Consider the following 20,958-nt stretch of genomic DNA (forward strand, 5'->3'; position numbering starts at 1 on the left):
AGGCTCCAGGCTCTGAGCTGTCAGCACAGAGCCTGACACGGAGCTCGAACTCACAGACTGCAAGATCGTGACCTGAGCTGAAGTCCGACGCTCAACCGATTGAGCCACCCAGGCGCCCCGCTGGATTTATTTTTTAAATCCAGTCTATTTTTTAACTGGCAAATTAAGTCCATTTACTTTATTGAGATTATTGATTTATTTCAACTATTTTCTACCATCTTTGTGCTTTTTTTTTAATTTATTTTGAGAGAGAGAGAGAAAGAAAGAGAGAGAGAGAGATAAAGAGAGAGAGAGAGAGAGAGAATGGGGAGGGGGAAGAGGGGGAGAGAGACAAAATTTTAAGCAGGCCCCATTCTTAGCGTGGAGCCCAACAAAGCTCGATTGCATGATCCTGGGATCATAACCTGAGCCGAAATCAAGAGTCAGATGCCTAACTGAGCCACTCAGGTGCCCCTACTTTGTATTTGTTCTACTTCTTCTGTGTTTATTTTCCTTTCTTGCTATATAAAAAAATTGTGTATCTTGTTTAATGCAGTGTATGTTTCTTATTCCATTTTTCCCTTTCCTGGTTAGAAGTTTATTCACTTAATTTCTATTCTTGTAGTTATCACCCTTGAAATTTTCTGTGTATTCGTAACAAAGTCATAATTTCTTTCCTGACTAATAGAATCTTGGATAGTGGAGTGCTGGAGCTTGCTCATATGAATTCACAAGAGTTAATTGTTGGTATCTCTTCCCAATTCCATATTCAATGACATTACACTGATAGCTTGAAATCAGCCATGGGTGGAACGTATATAATCATGGAAGTCAACAAACATTATAAGTCATGGATTTCCCCACTCTGGAAATTATTGTTAACCATTTACCAGCTCGCCACTGATCTCAGACCCTTCTAGTACCCCTGCCCTATTTATAAGATGTGTAGTCCAGAATTTTAACTCTTTTAAATTCCACACATTTTAAATAGTTTTTATCATGTATGAAAATTTTTTCTTTAGATTTACCAGGGTGTTTTTTTTTTTCTTATCTTTTTTTTTTTTTCCTTGCATCTTACAACTTCCTCTTGGGTCATTTTTCTCTCCTTCTGAAGTATATCTTATAAAAGTTCCTACTTTAGTGAAGGTCTGTGGTGATAAATAGCATGCTCGCTTTTGTTTTACTATCAATGTTTTCATATCACTGTCTTTCTTGAAAGATGGCTTTCCAGGGGCGCCTGGGTGGCTCAGTCAGTTGGGCGGCCGACTTCAGCTCAGGTCATGATCTCGCGGTCCGTGAGTTTGAGCCCCGCGTCGGACTCTGTACTGACAGCTCAGAGCCTGGAGCCTGTTTCAGATTCTGTGTCTCCCTCTCTCTGACCCTCCCCCGTTCATGCTCTGTCTCTCTCTGTCTTAAAAATAAATAAACGTTAAAAAAAAAAGAAAAGAAAAGAAAAAGAAAGATGGCTTTCCTGGAACATAATTCTAGATTGATAGTTTTTTTTTTTTTTTTTTTACTTGGCACTTTAAAATACTTACATGGTTGCTGTTGAAAGGTACAGCATACATATCATTCTTTTGTGAGCAAACTCTCTTTCCTCTGTGTCTGAATATAAGGGCTTCTCTTTGTCTTTGGAGTTCTTCAGTTTACTCTAATGTGTCTGGTTGTGGACTTTTTTTCTAACCTGCTTAAAATTTGTTGATCTACTTATCTCGTTCCTCACTTCTGGAAATTGCTCAGCCTTTGCCTAATGTTACATCTCAGTTCTATTCTCTCCGTTCTCCTTGTGGCACTTCAAATGACGCTCCAATTTAGACCTTTAATTCTGTCCTCCCTATATCCTAAACAATTTTATATTTCTGATCTATTTTTCTCTTTGTACTGCATTCTGGGTAATTGTTTTTTATTCATCTCCCCATTCACTAACTCACTTTAGTTGTATCTAAAATATTATTTACTTTAGCCAATGAGCTACTAATTTCAGTGATTTCTAAAAGTTTTATTTAGTTCTTTTTCAAATATGTCTGGGTTACTTGGGTGGTCTCTTGGTGCTTACTCATTTTTTGTTATTTTTTAAATTTTTTAAATGTTTATTAACTTTTGAGAGAGAGAGACAGCGCAAGTGGGGAAGGGCAGAGAGAGAGGGAGAGGGAGACATAGAATCTGAAGCAGGCTCCAGGCTCCGAGCTGTCAGCACAGAGCCCAATGCGGGTCTCAAACTCACGAACCATGAGATCATGACCTGAGCTGAAGTTTAGCACTCAACCGACAGAGCCCCCCAGGTGCCCCACTGATTTTTTAAATTAAATTTTTATTTCTTTAAAATGTTTGTGGTTGGGGCACCTGGAGGGCTCAGTCGGTTAAGCATCAGACTTCAACTCAGGTCATGATTTCACGGTTGGTGGGTTCAAGCCCCACGTCAGGCTCTGTGCTGACAGCTCAGAGCCTGGAGCCTGCTTCAGATTCTGCGTCTCCTTCTCTCTCTGCCTCTCCCCCACTCATGCTGTGTCTCTCTCCATCTCTCAAAAATGAATAAAGGTTTAAAAATTTTTTAAATGTTTGTGGTTATTTTACATTCAGTACTTGATAATTCCAATATCTGAAGTCCTTGGGTCCTGTATCTGTTGTTCATTACTTCTGCTGACTCTCATTCATGATGGCTTGTTTTTTGTTTGGTGTTTTTGTTGTGATTGTTGTGGTAGTGATGAATTTCGCTCATATTTAGTTGAACCACATCAGGGCTGGAACAGGGTATGCTTTCCTCTGGAAGGATTTGTGTTTCATTCTACCAGGAATAGTTGGTGCTACCAAACTAGGACCTCTCTGGTTTCCCCAGAGGATTCAGAGCCCTTATCTGAAGTGGTCCCTATTCTCCATCCCCGTGTGTTTGTATTGGCATTTGCAGCCAGTACAACCCTAATATTTGTGCCAGCTCATAGTTCACAGCTCCCACCCAGATTTCAATTTCTTGGTTTTGTTTTTGTTTTTTAAATCCTTGGAGATTTCCCTTACCTTTTAGATAAAACTTCAGGATATAGTTGTATTGGGAAGGCACTTTGAAGATGCAGAGTCTACCATACTACTGGAAAAGGAAATCATCCATTTGGAATTTACCCTGGTTAAAGTTAGGAAATAATGGGTCTACCTATAGTTTTTTCTGATAGCTCCAGTTGTCCCAATAGCCATTATTGAAAATCCATCTTTTCCTACCAATTGTAAATATTACCCATGCTATATTTGCATGAAAATATAATTATTTGTATTTCTGGACTTTCCATCCTATTTCATTATTCCATCTATTTATTAATGTGGAATATGATGCTGTTTTAATTTTTGAAGATATATAACATTTTTTAGTAATAGAGAGATCTAGTACTCCTCCTCATTACTTACATTTTAGAATTTTCCCAACTATTCTTAATTATTTTTTATAGTAATTTTACAGTTATGTTGTCTAGGTCACCAAAAAATCACTTACTGATGTCATATTTTAAATTGTGGCAAAAAATATATTAAATGAAATTTACTATCTCTATCATTTTATTTTTAAATTTTTTATCTTTATCATTTTAAGACGTACAGTTCAGTAGTGTTAAATATATTCACATTGTTGGGCAACAGATCACAACTTTTTCTTCTTGCAAAACTGAAACTCTGTACCCATTAATCAACAACTCCCCATTTTTCCCTTTTCCCCACTCCTGGTAGCCACCATTCTATTTTATGCTTCTCTGAATTTGGCTACTTTAGGTACCTTATATAAGTAGAATCATAAAGTATTTGTCTTTTTGTAATTGACTTATTTCACTTAACATATTCTCCTTTTTTTTTTTTTTTTGAATGTTTATTTTTGAGAGAGAGAGAGAGAGAACAAGCAGGGAAGGGGCAGAGAGAAAGGCACAGAATCCAAAGCAGGCTCCAGGCTCCAAGCTGACAGCACAGAGCCTGACGTGGGGCTCGAACTCACAAACTGTGGATCATGACCCAAGCCAAAGTCGGACGCTTAACCAACTGAGCCACCCAGGCACTCCTTAACCTACTCTCCTTAAGGTTCATCCATGTTGTAGCACATAACAGGATTTCCTTCCTTTTTAAGGCTGAATAGTATTCCATTTTATATATATACCATATTCATCCATCAACGGACATTTGGGTGCTTCCATCTTTTGGCTATAATGACTAATGCTGCTACAAATATGAGTGTTAAAATATCTCTTTGAGACCCTAATTTCAGTTCTTTTGGATATATATCCATAAATGGGATTATTGTATCATATGATTGTTCTTTCTTTAATTTCTTGAGGAACACCATACTGTTTTCCATAGCAGTTACACCATTTTACAATTTTACCAACAGTGGACAAGGGTTCTAATTTTTCCACTTCCTCACCAACCTTGTTATTTCTTCTTGTTGTTGTTTTTTTTATAGTAGCCATCCTAATCGGTGTGAGATGATATCTCGTTTTGATTTGCATTTCTCTTAATGGTAAGTGATATTAAGCATCTTTTCAGATGCTTGTTGGACATTTCTACATCATCTTTGGAGGAACCTCTATTAAAGTCATTTGTGCATTTTTCTTTTTCGGTTGTTTGTTTTTTGTTGTTGAGGTGTAGGAGTTCTTCATATATTCTGGATATTAATTCCTTATCAGATACATGATTTTCAAACATTTTCTCCCATTCTGGTAAGTTGCCTTGCACTCTATTGATTGTGTGTCATATTTGTTGAGATCATGTTTAATTTGGTTTAACATTGGTAAAAATGAAAGCTTTATGATGCTAAGTCTTGAAAGGATCATGTAAAATGTAGCTCATTTGTTGTATGAGAGGCAATAAGGAGGGTTGTTCAAGTCTCCTATTTCCTTGTTGATCTTCTGCTTAGTAGTTCTTACCATTATTGAAAGTAGGGCATTAAAGTCTCCAAGTATTATTGTTGAATTATCTGTTTCTTCCTCCAGTTTGGTCATTTTTTGTTTCTTGTAATTCAGAGCTCTATTATCAGGTGCATATATGCTTATTATTGTTATTTCCTTCTGGTAGATTGACATTTTAACATAAAATATCTTTCTTTAAGATCTTTATAACAATTTTATCTTAAGGTGTATTTAGTATGATATTGATAAAGTTGTTCCAGCTCTCTTTTGGTTAGTTTTCTTGATATATCTTTTCCATCCCTATTTATTTTCTATCTTTTGAACATAAACTATGCCTTACATAGACATCATATAGTTAGATTATATTTTTTAATCTATTCTGCCTATCTCTGCTTTTTAATTTGAATATTTTTTAACATTTATTTATTTTGAAAGGGAGACAGAACAGGGAAGGGGCAGAGAGAGAGAATCCCAAGCAGGCTCCACACTGTCAGCACAGAGCCTGATGTGAGGCTTGATCCCACGAACTGTGAGATCATGACCTAAACCAAAATCAAGAGTCAGGTGCTGAACTGAATGAGCCACCTTATTTGAGTATTTAATCCTTTACATTTAATGTACTTACTGATAAAGTACAATTTATGTCTGCTATTTTGCAATGTGTTCTCTCTATGTCATATTTCCTCAATTCCTCTATTACCGCCTTTTGTTGTGTTAAATTGGTATTTCCCAGTGTACTGTTTTAATTCCATTGTTGTTGTTACTGTATTTTTAAGTAATTTTCTTAATGGTTGTCCTGGGAATTAAGGTTAATATCTTAACTTAAAACAACCTAGATGAATTTAGATGAATAGCAACTTAATTTCAACACGTACAAAAACAATACTCCAATATAGCTCCACTGCTTCAATTCTCCTTTGTTATATCATTGTCAATCATGTTATATTTTTACGCATCATAGGCCTATCAACAGTTTTATAATCACTGATTAACACAGTTTTCTCTCATGGATTTATTTTTTAGAGCAGTTTTAGGCTTACAGCAAAAGTGAATGGAAAGCACAGAGTGTTCTCATATACTACTTGCTTCCTCCATTACAGTTGTCTTTTAAATTAGGTAGGAAGACAAAATAATTACAAAAATGCATTTATAATGTCTTTTATATTTACCTGCATAGCTACTTTTACCAGTGCTCTTTACTTCTTCACATCAAGTAGAATTACTGTCTTGTCTCCTTTCATTTCAGACTGAAGGAATCTAATGTTTCTTATAAGTAGATATAACTAACTTTAAGAAAGATCACTAACAAGTGATAGATTCTCTCAGCTTTTGCTTATCTGAAAATGTCTTAATTTGTCTTTTATATTTAATTTTTTAAAAATGTATGCTTCATGGGGTGCCTGGATGACTCAGTCAGTTAAGTGTCAGACTCTTGATTTTGGCTCAGGTTATGATCTCATGGTTTGTGGGTTCAAGCCCTGTACTGGGCTCCATGCTGACAGTGTGGAGCCTGCTTGGGATTCTCTCTCTCCCCCCTCTCTCTCTCTCTACTTCTCTCTCTCAAAATAAATAAATAAACTTAAAAAAATGTATGCTTCATGTTTGAAGGATAGTTTTGTTGGATATAGGATTTTTGGTTGACAGTTGTTTTCTTTTTCTTTTCTTTTTTTGACAGTTGTTTTCTTTAAGCACTTTGAATATGTCATCCCACTGTCTTCTGACCGCCATAGTTTCTGCTGAGAAGTCAGCTAGTTTATCCTATTGAGGCTTACTTGTAGGTAATGAGTTGCTTCCTTGTTGCTTCCCAGATTCTTTCTTTGTCTTCAGCTTTTGACAAATTTGAGTATAATGTGTCTACATGTGGATCGCTTAGAGTTCATTGAGCTTCTTGGATGTACATAATAAGGTTTTTCACCAAATTTGGGAAGTTTGGGGCCATTATTTCTTCAAACATTCTTTCTGCCCCTTTCCCTTTCTTCTCTATTGTTGAGACTTCCATTAAGAATATATTAGTATGGGAGTGCCCAGGTGGCTCAGTTGGTTGAGCCTCTGACTCTTGATCTCAGCTCAGGTCTTGATCTCAGAGTTGTGTGGTCAAGCCTCATGTTGGGTTCTGCAATGGGTATGAAGCCTACTTAAAAAGAAAAAGAAAAAAAGGAGGGGCTCCTGGGTGGCTCGGTTGGTTAAGCGTTCGACTTCGGCTCGGGTCATGACCTCACAGTTCATGGGTTCAAGCCCTGCATCAGGCTCTGTGCTGACAGCTCAGAGCCTGGAGCCTGCTTTGAATTCTGTGTCTCCCTCTCTCTCTACCCCTCTGCCTCTCATTCTCTCTCTCTCTCAAAAATAAATAAACATTAAAAAAATTCTTTCTTAAAGAATGTTAGTATGCTTGATGGTTTCTCACAATATCTTAGGGTCTGTTCATTTTTCTTTTTTCTTTTTCCTTTCTGCTCCAGAACTGGATGATCTTAACTGACCTATCATCAAATACACTGATTTTTTTTTTCTTCTGTCAACCCAGATATGCTGTTGAGGATATAAATTTTTCATTTTAGTTTTTCTTCTCAACTCCTGAACTTTAAAAAAAAATTAAGTTTATTTATTTATTTTTAGAGAGAGAAAGACTCAGAGAGCACGAGTGGGGATAGGGTGGGGAGAGAGGGAGAGAGAGAGAAAATCCTAAGCAGACTCCACACTCTCAGCAGTGATCCTGATGCAGGGCTCAAATCATGAACCATGAGATCATGATCTGAGCCAAAATCAAGAGTCTGCTGCTTAACCAACTGAACCACCCAGTCCTCAACTTCTGAATTTAAATGTGCATATATATATATATACATATATATAATTGTGCATATATATATACATATATATAATTTGTATCTCTTTGTTGATGTTCTCTAGTTGGTGAGGTATTCTCAAACTTTTCTTTAATTCTTTAAACATGATTTCCTTTAATTCTTTAAACATTTATGATGGCTGATTTAAAGTCTTTGTCTAGTAAATCTAATTGTCTTCAGGGACAATTCCTATAGACTGCTTTATTTCTCAAGCATGGACCATACTTTGCTGTTAATAATTCTTTGTTGAAAATATAGTGTGGTAACTGGAAATCAGCCCCTCCTTCCCAGTGTTTGTTGCTGTTAGTGATTGTTTATTTAGTGAATTTTGCAGACTATTTCTATAGTTTTGTCATGTGTGGCCACTAAAGTTTTTGTTCAGTTAGCTTAGTGGTTAGCTTATGAATGGACAGGCATTTCCTAAATGCCTTAAACCAACATGTCTTCAGTGATTTGCCAGGTCATTTGCTGTGTGTGTACTGGGACATGCCTTCAGTGTTCCAGCAATTTACAACTCTGACTTAACCTCTACTTCCTGCTTGTGCAGGTTTCAGGATCAACCAGAGATGAGAGGCTAGGGCCTTCTAAGATCTTTCCTGGACATATACATGGCCTCCTAGATCTCTAGGGATATATGAAAGCTTCTCAGAGCTCCCTATGAACTTCTCATTCCGCTTTTTCCTTTAAAGTTTTTGGCCAGACAATTGTTTGCCCCAACTAGTGTCATTGCCTCCAGGAACAGAAATGTTAAGCAATTGCCAACTGTTGTTTTTCCACAAACACCCTGACTATAGGGATATTCCCACTACACAAGCTCTGGGTCAAGTCAAATCACAATTCATGTGAATCATGTTATCAAAAAGCTGCCAGACAGTTGTCTGGGAATACAGATTGTTGAGAAGCTCCAAATCTAATCTTTTCCTTCCAGTGACTTCTAGGCTGCTAGTTTTCCCAGCTACCCGGGTTGCAGTGCTGCTGTTTTTCAAATCTGCAGAGCTGGAAAGATGGGGATGGGGATAGGGCAAACTAAAATACTACAAAGATCTCTGTCGTTACTAAGATCCAGCCATTTCTCTTAAATAAATACTGCTTGGATTGTGCAAAACTTTTGTTAACTCCCACAGGTCTGAAAAAGTATAGTTCAATAGTTTTTGCCTGTGTTCCTCTTGCTTTATCACGGAACAGATTTTTGCAGTTCCTTTCTCTGCAATTCTCAAAGTTCCATCTCTACAATTGATTTTTATTATTATTTTTAGAGAGAGAGTGCAAGTTGGGCAGAGGGGCAGAGTTGGGGGGGGGGGGGGAGAGAGAGAATCCCAAGCAGGCTCCATGCTGAGCACAGAGCCTGATGCAGGGGTCAATCCCATGACCCGAGGATCATGACCTGAACCAAAATCAAGAGTCAGGCAGATGTTCAACCAACTGAGCCATCCAGACACCCCTACAATTGATATTTTTAATCTAAGTACAGTATTTTATACTGTTCCCTATTAAAAGTGATTTGGGGGCTTTGATCCAGCATTCATCCTGTCATAGTAATTCTGACCCTTGAATTCTATCATGAATCAGTGAGCACTGTGAGGCAGGCGCTGTAATGGATGCTTGGGAGAAAAGGAAAGTTTGAACAATGATTCCTGCCCTCTGAGAGCTTATAGAGCAGTTGAGGAGACAAAACAAAATTGTTTAAGCCTTTATATAATGATAAAAGGAAATAGAGATCAAGGCAAAACTTTAAGACAAACACTATCAATAGAACTTCCCGCAAGGATAGAAATATTCTGCACTGACCAATATGGTAGCCAATAGCCAAAAGTACCTATTGGCCACTTGAAATGTAGCTACTATGACTGAGGAATTAAACTTTTGATTTTATTTAATTTTAATTTATTCAAACTTGAATGACCACATGTGGCTACCTTATTGGACATCACAGCTCTAAAACTAAATATTTCCTTGATTGGCTTGGTGTGGGAGTGGGTGGGGAAGATTCCCTCCTGTGGAAAGCCTACAATTCTCCTCCTCTGGCTACCAGAGGAGGAATGGAGCTATGGGCTGTGAACACACTCTGGCCTGTGGTTGTGCCTGGTGCACAGTGGCTATTGTAGTGATACTGTTGAAACAAGTTACATCTGGGCCACCTGGCAGAAGCAAGCTCTAATCTACCCTGTTGTGGGTAGACCCCAATTTCTACGTCAGGCACAACCTGACAGATGCAATTGATAAGAAGGTGTTGTGGGAGCTGCCAAGAATCAGCTCTTTCCTCTCTAACCCAATGGTCAATGCAACATTCCATAGCCACAAGACAAGCTCACGATAGTGCCCATCTCCTTCCACCCTTTCCAGTGGGGTCTCTTTGCTCTCACACTGATGCTGCAAACACAGGCTTCTGTCTGGGGCCCATCCTGGTAATTCTCTTTGGGGTCCTGGAACCTCACTGCTGGGTCAATGCTGAGGTAAGACTGAGGGTCCCCTGCAGAACGAGCTGCACTTCCTTCCCCCACTCCACCCCTTTCAGAGCTGGGAACATCTGAGGGAGAGAGAAGCAGAGGGGGTTCATATGATATCCCCCCATGAGCCCAGGGAGTCATGTCAGCTGGGATGCCAATCACAAGAACAAGGATCCCCAAGCCCCCCTGACTCAGAACAAAGACTGAAGACAAAACGTCTGGGCAGCTAAAGCTGAGCTCAGGTTCACAGTGGCCCCATGCTGAGGCATGAGTAGAGCTGGGGACAGCGCCCCCAGAGTATATTAGAGGAGAGAAGTCACACATGAGGAAGTCTGGGGGACCATAATAGGTGGAGTGGGAGAAATGGCTAGCAAATAAACTGTCTGCAGTTTGAATGGTTAATCCTCTCCATAAAGTGAAGGGCCATTCAGAGTTGGGAGACTCAAGCCGACGTGGAATGTCTGGCCAGATGACTTGGAACAAGGCCCCACCTCCCTCAGTTTCCTCACTTGTAACAGGAAGCTGACTCTCAACCCACCCGAAAGGGACGTTGTAAGTTAAGTAAGATGTGCGTATGCAGTGCCTGCCACAATAGCACTTCTTATCCCCACCCCACCCTCATCCTGATTGCCCATCCCAGAGAAAGAGTCTACACAGCACCAAGGAAGTCCATCAGAGCTAAGGAAAAGCTTCCTGACTCCGGCCATAGTCAGAGGTGAGCAGGAGGGGAGCGTGAGCCTCTGCCAGGGGTCCTGGGATGTCTGGGGCTGGAAATGGAATCGTCTCTGTACAGGAAGGGCGCAACGCTCAGCCTCCTGTCCTCTCTGCTTGGGGCCGCTCGGCACGTTAAGGAAAGTGCCAGGCCTTGCCGACCCCCAACCTCTGCCTCTCACGTGATCCATAAATAGGAGGTGCCAAAGTTTCTGGGAGCCTGGCTCACCCACCCGAAGCCAGAAGAACATACAACTTCTTTCCTTCAGTCTCGGGAGCCCCCTCCCCTTCATATCCCCGAGTTACTTAGAGGCACATCTCCCTCCTCTGTGGATTCCATCTGCCTGTCCATCCGCTCAGCTCCCCATCCTTCCTACTTTCCTCCATCCCTGCTCCTCTTGTTCTTCCCTTGGAGTCTATCATCCTGCATTCACAGAGGACTTCAAGGCTGAGGGGACATGCAGGGCACGTGTGTATATGTCCGTGTCCACAGGAGCGCAGACGGGCTTCACGCTCAGGTGACCCCTTGTAACTGCTCCAGCCTGTCCCTGCTGCTCCATGCGGGGTGCCCAGAGGCCTGCATTAGCAGCGCCCCCCCATCCCTCGACCCCTCCCCTCGGGGAAGTGGAGTCACCACCACTCTTCTTGGGCAGCTGGGGGCCCCTTAGCCGGCTCTCTACCACCTCCCCCGCTCTGCTCAGGCCCCATGCCCAGCCCTGAGGTTTGGAGAGCCTAGTAAGTGCCCTATCAACATGTTAATCAAATTACTTAGGAGCTAAAATTGACGCTGTTCATTAATTATACAAGATTATGCTAATTGTGCATGCAAATGCATGCAGGGGAACAGAAGGTGTTCAGGCGCATGGTGGGCCATTAGCATAGAGGATGGGGTGCGGGTGCATTGGCATGCTAATGTATGCGCCCCGGCTATTTATAGTCCCCCAGCCCATCTGCGCTGCAGCCACCTCTGCCCCAAGTAGGGATCATGGCAGGGAGGCCAGGTCCAGGCCTGGCAGGTGGCTATGACCCTGGGGACACTTGGCTTTGGCTGCTGCCCCGGGCTGAGATCAGGAAGTAGTGTGGGCCACCCCAACCTGGGCCTGGATTATCCCACCAACCTCCTCCCTTACCATCCCTTGTCTAGCCTAGGCCCTTTGGCGCCCACTTCCCTGGAAGTAAAATGCTTCCGGATGCCACAGCCAGTAAGACCCCCTCTGTTGACTCCCCATCACCCACAGGGTCCGATCCCACGGGATTTGGTGCCACACCCCCAGGCCCTGGTCCACAGCTCTCCTCCTCCATCTCATCAGGTACCACTGGGAAAGTGTGCCCTCCATGCCCCCTGTCCCTTGGCAGAGCTGTTTATCCCCTCTGCACGAAGGGCCCCTGCCTCTTACGCCTCATCCAGGGAAAATGCCTCTGGTCTTTCAAGGCCCCAAGTGCCCAAGATCAAATGCGACCTCGAGGACCCCCTTCCAGAGTGAAGGCTGCGGCTCCACTGGACAAGTGATCTAGCATATCCTCTCTCTTACTGATTATACTCCAGGTTTCTCTCTTTCCTGCTGGATTGTAATTTCCTTAAGACTTTATTTACCCCTAGACTGCACTGCCTGACACATGTAAGGTGTTTAATACATCTCTGTAAATGGGTATATTGAATGAATGAAGGAATGAGTGGGCCAGCCACCTGTATCCTCCTCTGTCCTTGAGCGAGGAGAGGGGGGCGGGGCAGGGAGAGGCAGACGATGAAAACGGTGGAGGGCACAGATCCTGCCCCAGAAGGTATCTGTTTCTTCTGAGGCTCACAAGCTCAAAGGCAAGCCCTTTGGAGTCAAAATTAGCAGAGGATTCCTCCCCGCCCCATCCCATCCCAGGTTCTAATGCTAGCTTTGGACTTGGAAATACACACCTAGTTTTATTCTACACTTTGCTTCCAATCTACTTTCTTTCCCGAGGTAGTCACAGGACGCTTGTTTTGAAGACCCTGGCCCAACTCCCGTATTCATTCACATCACTTCCTCTTTCTTGATCTGTACAGTCCAGTATAGTTGGTAGCCATGAGCCACGCGGGACTATCTCAGTTTAAATTAAAAATGAGGGGCACCTGGGTGGCTCAGTCGGTTGAGCATCCGTCTTTGGCTCAGGTCATGATCTCGTGGTTCGTGGGTTCGAGTCCTGCGTCGGGCTCTGTGCTGACAGCTCAGAGCCCGGAGCCTGCTTCGGATCCTGTGTCTCCCTCTCTCTCTCTGCCCCTCCCCTGCCCGTGTGCTGTCTCTTTCTCCCTCTCAAAAATAAATGAGCATTTAAAAAAAGAAACGAAACAATGGGGCGCCTGGCTGGCTCAGTCAGTGGAGCATGGGACTCTTGATCTCAGGGCTGTGAGTTTGAGTCCCACATTGGGTTGAAGAGGTTATTTTAAAATAACAATAATACCTGACTGTTATTATTACTAAGGTTAATAATTACTTTCAATAATACTATTACTTTAAAATAAATAAGTAAACTAAAATGAAACAGAATTTAAAGCAGTTTTCAGTCACACCAGCCACAAGTCAAGTGCTCAATGGCCACAGGCAGCTAGTGGATATCATTTTGGGAAAAGCTCTCCTGGGCAGAATTTGTAATCTACACGTTCGTTCCCTGCCTCCTGACAGTGCTGGAGCTACAAGCGTCCTGGGGCTCAGTCTGGCTCTTTCAATGACTATCAGCTTTCTCTCTGGAAGTGGGAACATAATTTCCGCTCTCAGTGAGTCTCTCATGGGACGCAGGGAGGAGAGAGGTGGGGCAAAGCTGTGCGACCTGGTTTCCTCGGATGGGATTCCTAGAAGCAGAGCTGGGGATGGGATGCTTGTGAAAGGGGTTTATTGGAGGAGAGCTCTAGGAAGAGAAGGAGGGGAACAGCATCCACAGGAGAAGCTCAGCAAGCAGACGCTCTCAGCTGGAGTCTGGCACCAGCCTGAGCCTTCGGGGAGTTCCGGAATGGGAAAAGTACAAGGAGTTGGTCCTCCGCATGCCGTCAGTCTCTCTTTGGCCGTGGGCTGGTGCAGGGCATATTGCTTCTGGCTGGCGATAATTCGAGGGTAGTGGGGGCAGCCACGAGCCCTTTGACAGGCAACACCCACAGCGGCCAGGGGTGGGGGAATCCAGCAGCCCACCCTGTGATAGCCGGACCCTGTCTTCCACCGAGTGGTTCCATCCCGCTCTGCTTTCTACCCCCCTGAGGACCGAGAGTTTGACAGTGGACGCACGTCAGTCACCTCCATATTTTCTTTTGTCAGCTGAGTCTTTTCTGAGCAAAGTGCCAGGGAGCTTTCCTTACGCAATAGCGTCACCCCTGAGAAGTTACGTGGAAGTCAGGTGTTTGCACCGGAGCCACATTCAGCCCAACCTTTGCTTCCATGGTAAGGAATATTCCTTACCAAGGAAGGTTCGTTTTCGGTTCGTCTCGAGTGGGTTTTACAGGGAGGAATAAAGAGCATTTCTAGAAACGATTAGGAAGGCGACACTACGTTCAGGATGTGGTAAGGTAGGTGTTCGAGTGAACTGCTCTTACCTTTCGTTTAAATCACAGGCACCTAGGGGCGCCTGGGTGGCTCAGTCGGTTGAGCGTCTGACTTCAGCTCAGGTCACGATCTCACGGTTCGTGAGTTCGAGCCCCGCGTCGGGCTCTGGGCTGATGGCTCAGAGCCTGGAGCCTGCTTCCGATTCTGTGTCTCCCTCTCTCTCTGCCCCTCCCCCATTCATGCTCTGTCTCTCTCTGTCTCAAAAAATAAATAAACATTTAAAAAAATTAAAAAAAAAATAAATCACAGGCACCTAGGGGGGCGCCTGGGTGGCTCAGTCGGGTGGGCGTCCGACTTCGGCTCAGGTCATGATCTCGCAGTCCGTGAGTTCGAGCCCCGCGTCGGGCTCTGTGCTGACAGCTCAGAGCCTGGAGCCTGTTTCAGATTCTGTGTTTCCCTCTCTCTCTGACCTTCCCCCATTCATGCTCTGTCTCTCTCTGTCTCAAAAATGAATAAACGTTAAACAAAATTAAAAAAAAATAGATCACAGGCGCCCAAGTCATGGTGTATCATTACTACCCTTTAATTGCCTTATTAGCGGGATGACCACTGTCCACAGCTCTTCTTCTGGTCTTTTATTAAACTGTTTAAAATTTTTTTATTAATTTTTTTTAGAGAGAAAGAGCACATGCGAGCATGGGGGGAGAGGCAGAGAGAGATCGAGGTGGGGGGGGAGAAGGAGAATCTTAAGCAGCCTCGACGCTCAGTGTGGAGCCCGCCGAGGGGCTCGATCCCGTGACCCTGGGATCACGACCTGAGCCGAAATCAAGAGTCGGAGGCTCAACTGACTGAGCCACCCAGGGGTCCCCTTATTAAACTTTTCATAGGAGAGAATGTTGAACATCTAGGCAGAATAAAATAATGAACCACGAGTACCCTTTACTGAATTTCAACAGGGATCAACTCTTGGTTCATCTTGTGCAGCTGGTCTTTAATCCCGAAAATCTTGTCAGGCTAAGAGCAACGGTCACCACAGCCAAAGGCCCCAAACTAGCAGCAAGGGGACCTGAGTCTCCTTTGCAACCTTGATGAATTCGTAACCTTGAGAAAATCCGCACCGAATGACTGGCTGTGCCCCTGTACAGCCTGCGTCTCAGGGCTGCTTTTGAAGGAGGCTTAATTGCCAGCCTCATGCCTGGGGCAGGGTCGGACTCTGAGAGCCCCAATTAGAGGGAATTTTCCATGACGCCTGTCCATATCAGTGGTTCATAGAGCCCCGGGCTCATATCCAGACTTTGGCGTTCGCTGTGACTTTGTACTTGATTCTTGCTTATCCTCAGTTTTCTCATCCGTCAAGTGGGAATGATTGCAAACCTACACCACCTCAGGGTTATGAGAGGATTAAACAGGATCATGATGAGCCAGGCCCCAATCAATACCAAATATGAGTCAAAGTGACCTTCCCCTAGAAAATCAGATAACTTTTAGGCGGCTTTGTTCACATAATACTCTAGAGCAGCATAAATATAATGCGAGCCACATATGTAACTTTAAATTTTCTAGTAGCCTCATTTTTAAAAACAAAAAGGAAACTGGTAACATCGATTGTGACAATATATTTTATTTAACCCAATATACCTAAAATATTTCAACATGTGATAAATCTAAACATATTACTAGTCAGCTATTTTACATTCTGTATGGCTTTCTTTAATGTTTATTTGTTTTTGAGAAAGAAAGAAAGACAGCATGAGAGGGAGAGGGGCAGAGAGAGAGGGAGACACAGAATCCGAAGCAGGCTCCGGGCTCTGAGCCATCAGCACAGAGCCCATCGCGGGGCTCAAACCCACAAACGGCGAGATCATGACCTGAGCCGAAGTCGGACGCTCAACCGGGTGAGCCATTCAGGTGCCCCGTTCTGGGTTTTTTTCTAAATAAGCCATTGAAATTCAATGCGTATTTTAAAAACATCTCAATTCAAACCACATTTCAAGTGCTCAATGCCACATGGGGCTAGTGGCCGCCCTATTGGATAGGACAGCACTAGAGTAGTGTGTCTCAAATGTTAGGAGGCCTCAGAATCACCTGGAAGGCTTATGAAAACACAGATGGCCGGGCCCCCCTGAAGAGTGTCAGCGGGTCAAAGGTGGGGCCTGAAATTCTGTATTTCTAGCCAATTCCCAGGCTGCTCCTGGTCCAGAAGGCACACTTTGAAAACCACTGTTCCAGGATGAGTTTGAAAGGACTCATAGTCATCATTGTGCCTTATTTTCAAGTTATGGGTGATTTTTCCTAACACCCCTGAGGCTGGTGCAGGGTTAGGGGGTACACAGTGGTAGCAGTGGGGGTGTTTGCGTTGGCTCGGCCCTGGCTGGCTGGGAGCAGCCTCACGGACTACCTACCATTGGCAGTGGGTGAGATTCACCAGCTCTACCATTGCTGGCATTGACTGTGTGCATCTCTGAGCTACAAGTTCAGGGGGAGGGGAAAGGAGACTGACCCTCAGCACCCCCAGGGAGGGCCCAGCCTTCGTGTGGCTGCTTCCTCCTCAACACCACTCTGCAGGTGATGCCAACCAGGCTTAAAAACAGAGAGGCTCTGGGGCAGGTCTGCATAGGTGGCGGTGCACGCAGGGCCCCGGGGGGGCTGCGGGAGGGGCAGTCCCTGAACCTAGAATGGCCAGAAAAGACTGACCAGACAGGGAGTGGGGACTGGTATAGACCCAAAGGTCTGTGACTTATTTCCGGAAGTGAGTTATACTGGAAAGAGAAAGGATGGGAAGACGTGCTGAGCAAGGACTGTGGAAGGGCTGAGGGGGCTTCTTGAGGAGGCAGAGGGGACGGGACCCTGCAGGAAGCGGCAGTGAAGCCTTGGGAGGTTGGAAATAAAGGGTGTCCCAGAGGCTGTCCCTGGAAGGTGCCTCAGCAGCCATCAGTTGCTATTCTCCTGCTTCTCCTGGTGGATGGAGGTGGATGTTAAAGATGCAGGAAATACCCCAGGCCACAAAGCGAGTCAGCGCCTCGGCCGGAGCCCACATCTCTGGGCCTATCTCAAGAACCCTTCCTCTGGGGGCCCCCGGGTGGCGCAGTCGGTGAAAGCGTCCAACTCTTTTTTTTTTTTTCAATTTTTTTTTTTTAGTGTTTTTATTTATTTCTGAGACACAGAGAGACAGAGCATGAGCAGGGGAGCGGCAGAAAAGCATCCAACTCTTGAGCTCCGCTCAGGTCATGATCTCACAGTTCGTGAGTTCGAGCCCCGTGGCGGGCTCTGTGCTGATGGTTCAGAGCCTGCCTGGGAGTCTGTCTCCTCTCTGCCCCTCTCCGCCACTTGTTCTTTGTCCCTCTCTCAAAATAAACGAACTTAAATTAAAATGAAATGAAGAATAAAAGAACCCTCCCTCTGGATTCTGTAGGCTTGAGAGTGGAGTTGGGTGCAGCGGGCACATGTGCGGGTGTAAGGGAAGTGTGTGTCACTCCCAAGCCTGCACCATCAGCGATATCCAAGGGCTGGCACTCACCCCTTCAGGACAGGGACTGTTCCTGTCCTGGTGTTCGCCCGCCTCCTTCTAGCACCTCGTAAAGCACCTCCTCCTCCTAGCACCATGTGGATATGGAATTTAAAAGAAATGGTCTGCACCATGTCATGGAAATGCAGGGTGTGTATAAGGTGATTACTGTGAGCATAGGGGTGTCTGCACGATGGGGTGTCTTATAGGGATAGAGGGAACCATTACTATGGCAAATAATGTGAAATCAACGGAGTGTCTATACTCTGCAGATACGCTGTTCGGGAGCATTTGGGGTGGCCTAATGGGGTATAAAGGGCATCTACACTGGGCTGACTATTGTTTGGGGGCATATAAGCTGTGTGCATGCAAGGTATCCTGTAGGGGTGAATGGGGGTGTCTACATGGCGGATGTGCACTGTTTGGGGTCATAGGAGGCATCTGCATCTCCGAATGCTCTGCAGGGGCACACAGAAGGTCTACACTACATGAAACTATTTGGGGAGGTATTCACGGTGGATGGAAATGTGTGCTGACATAACGACCCTATAGAAAGGGAAATTAAAGGGTTCCCAGAAGGATATCCACTGAGTGGGGGAATGTGACAGGTGGTAAGGTGTCAGCAATGTAGACAGAGGCAGGGCCTGGGGGTAGGTGCATCTCCAGGTAAATGGTGCCAACTCCCAATGAGTGGCTGCCCCTTGGGACACCTCTGTTCCAGGGGTGAAGCCCACCCCTACCAGTACTTGGGGACTAGCTTTTATTTATTTATTTATTTTTTAATTTTTAAATGCTTATTTATTTATTTTGAGAGAGAGAGACAGACATGAGCAGGGGAGGAGCAGAGAGAGAAAGACATAGAATCCGAAACAGGCTCCAGGCTCCGAGCTGTCAGCACAGAGCCCGACGCGGGGCTCGAACTCACAAACCGTGAGATCATGACCTGAGCCGAAGCCGGACGCTCAGCCGACTGAGCCACCCAGGCGCCCCCCCCCCTTTTTTTTTAAATTTTTTCAGTGTTTGTTTATTTATTTTGAGAGAGAGAGACAGAGCATGAGCAGGGGAGGAGCAGAGAGAGAAAGACACAGAATCCGAAACAGAAGGGACTAGCTTTTAGAACCTATAATAAATCTTCCTCTGAATGTGAAGTTCATGCTTTGGAGTTGGAGGCAACTCTAGGGACTTAAGTGGATATTCAGATTTGGGGTTCAAAACCCGGGGGGTTGGGTGGTACAATGAGGCAGAGCACTGGCAGAACCCATGGAATAGCCCAGGAGGCGGGCTACATGCCAGGAGCCGAACCCCTGCAGACGTTAGCCCTGCAGGCTGTGGTTTGGAAAGGACATCTCCCCGGATGCTCACAGGGTCCTGAACGGGCTAAGGCAGATATTGAAACATTCTGAGTTCACTAAGGGCACCAATCCAGAGCATTATCCTTGATTACCTCGCTGGTGGGTGGCAAAGCCGAGGCCCCACCCTCCCAGCCAACTGCCTGAAAGGACCAGAGGACCAACTTCTCGTGTGTTTTCTCTAAAAATCAGTCTCATCAGGGCATACACTGTGCTTTTTTTGCAATTGCTGTGTGTAAAAAAGAAGGTACTCATTGTGTATCTGTACGGCCTCGGGTCTGACAGGTACGCCGCGGTATGTGATGGGTATAGGCTCTGCCTGATGAGTTTTTTGCTATGTGTATAACAGATGTAGAACACGTGCAAGGGAGATCTGTTTGGGGGGGGGGGGAGTGTGCCGTGGCAGGGAATCTGCTACGTGTGAGCAAGATCTGTGTGCAAGAGGGATTTGTTTTGGGGGGGGGGTCTGCTCTGAAGGAGGAAGGGTGATCTGCTTGCTATATGTGATGACTGCACAGCATTTGCTGTGAGTGTATTTTGGGTAATCATATACAACACAAAGTGGTATATTAATATATACTTTCATATTCTTCCTGTGCATCTACTGTACAGGATGGGCATATGCTGCACGTGATGGGTATAGACTCTGTGTGTGTGAGTAGTATACCATATGTGCATGATGACTATAGGCTATATGTGGAATATGTATCATATATGCTCTCTGAAGGATACCCTGAGTATAGTGGGTATACCCTGTGTGTGACGGCCATATTTTGTAATAGTATATCAGGCATATGCGGTATATATAATGGGTGTATTATCATGAGTATACGTTGTGTGTGTTAGTATACTCAGGAGGAGGGATGTGCTGTGTGAGGTGAATGCACTTTTATGTGTGATGCACATGCAGAATGACAAATATACATGGTGTGGGGTAAGTCTACAGGTAAATGTGAGTACATATTACATGTGGCATATACGTTGTGGAGTGGGGATAATTCATGAGTAATGGGTATATATATCATATATATAATGGACATAGTTGGATAAGCGTGATGAGTGTATACTTTGTGGGCAGGGGGTGGGTAATCCGTGTCGTGAATTAATTGCTGGGAAGGGTCTACTCGGTACGTATCAGGCACTCTGTATATATGCAGCTTGTGGTGGGAATATGGGATGTGTGCCTTGTGTGAGCAGAGGGGAGTCACCCCGCCAGGAAGGGGCATGGAAGGGAACAGTTGGATCTTCATCCATTTCCAGACCCCCTACCTCCACCCTTGAGCCCACCCACCATACTGTTTCAGGTTCTTCCTCAAGTTCTTCCTCAAGTGCAACCAGAACTGCCTAAAGAATGCAGGGAATCCCCGAGACATGCGCCGCTTCCAGGTGGGTCTGGGAGAGGGGTCCCCTTGCATCCGGTCACCCTTTCCCGATGGGGCGGATGGGGAAGGCTGTGGTCCCGCCACCCTGGGAAAAGCCCCACGGCAGATCTCTGCCCAGCCCTGTGCTTCAGGGCCTGGTGCCTGCTGGGGGTGGGGCAGCTCCATCTCAACTTATGCTGGCTGCCAAGGGAGGCTTCATTAGAGTCCCACTTAAGGAGATGCTAATTGTGACATTTTTACATGATTAACGACCCAGCTAATTTGCATAGCGTGAAGCAGAGAGCAGCTGCCCTTAGTACATCCCCAACCTGCACACCCCTCTCAGTGAAGGGTGGGAGGGAGAGAAGGAGGCAGCCCCAATTTCCTCC

General features: G+C 44.7%; 1 protein-coding gene across 2 annotated transcripts in view; it reads left to right on the forward strand.

Annotated features, from left to right (window-relative positions):
- The window catches only part of EBF4 (EBF family member 4), a 61,566-nt gene that overhangs the window by 28,449 nt on the left and 12,159 nt on the right, over nucleotides 1-20,958 (forward strand). For both annotated transcript variants that reach the window (XR_003423940.2, XM_027069720.2), the window contains exon 8: nucleotides 20,513-20,594. Coding sequence is in view for 1 of the 2 variants with exons in the window: in XM_027069720.2 (XP_026925521.2) it covers nucleotides 20,513-20,594 (82 nt within the window). In the remaining variant the exon portion in view is untranslated. The remainder of the gene's footprint in view (nucleotides 1-20,512; nucleotides 20,595-20,958) is intronic.

Source organism: Acinonyx jubatus, chromosome A3, assembly GCF_027475565.1.
Source record: "Acinonyx jubatus isolate Ajub_Pintada_27869175 chromosome A3, VMU_Ajub_asm_v1.0, whole genome shotgun sequence".
NCBI lineage: Eukaryota > Metazoa > Chordata > Mammalia > Carnivora > Felidae > Acinonyx > Acinonyx jubatus.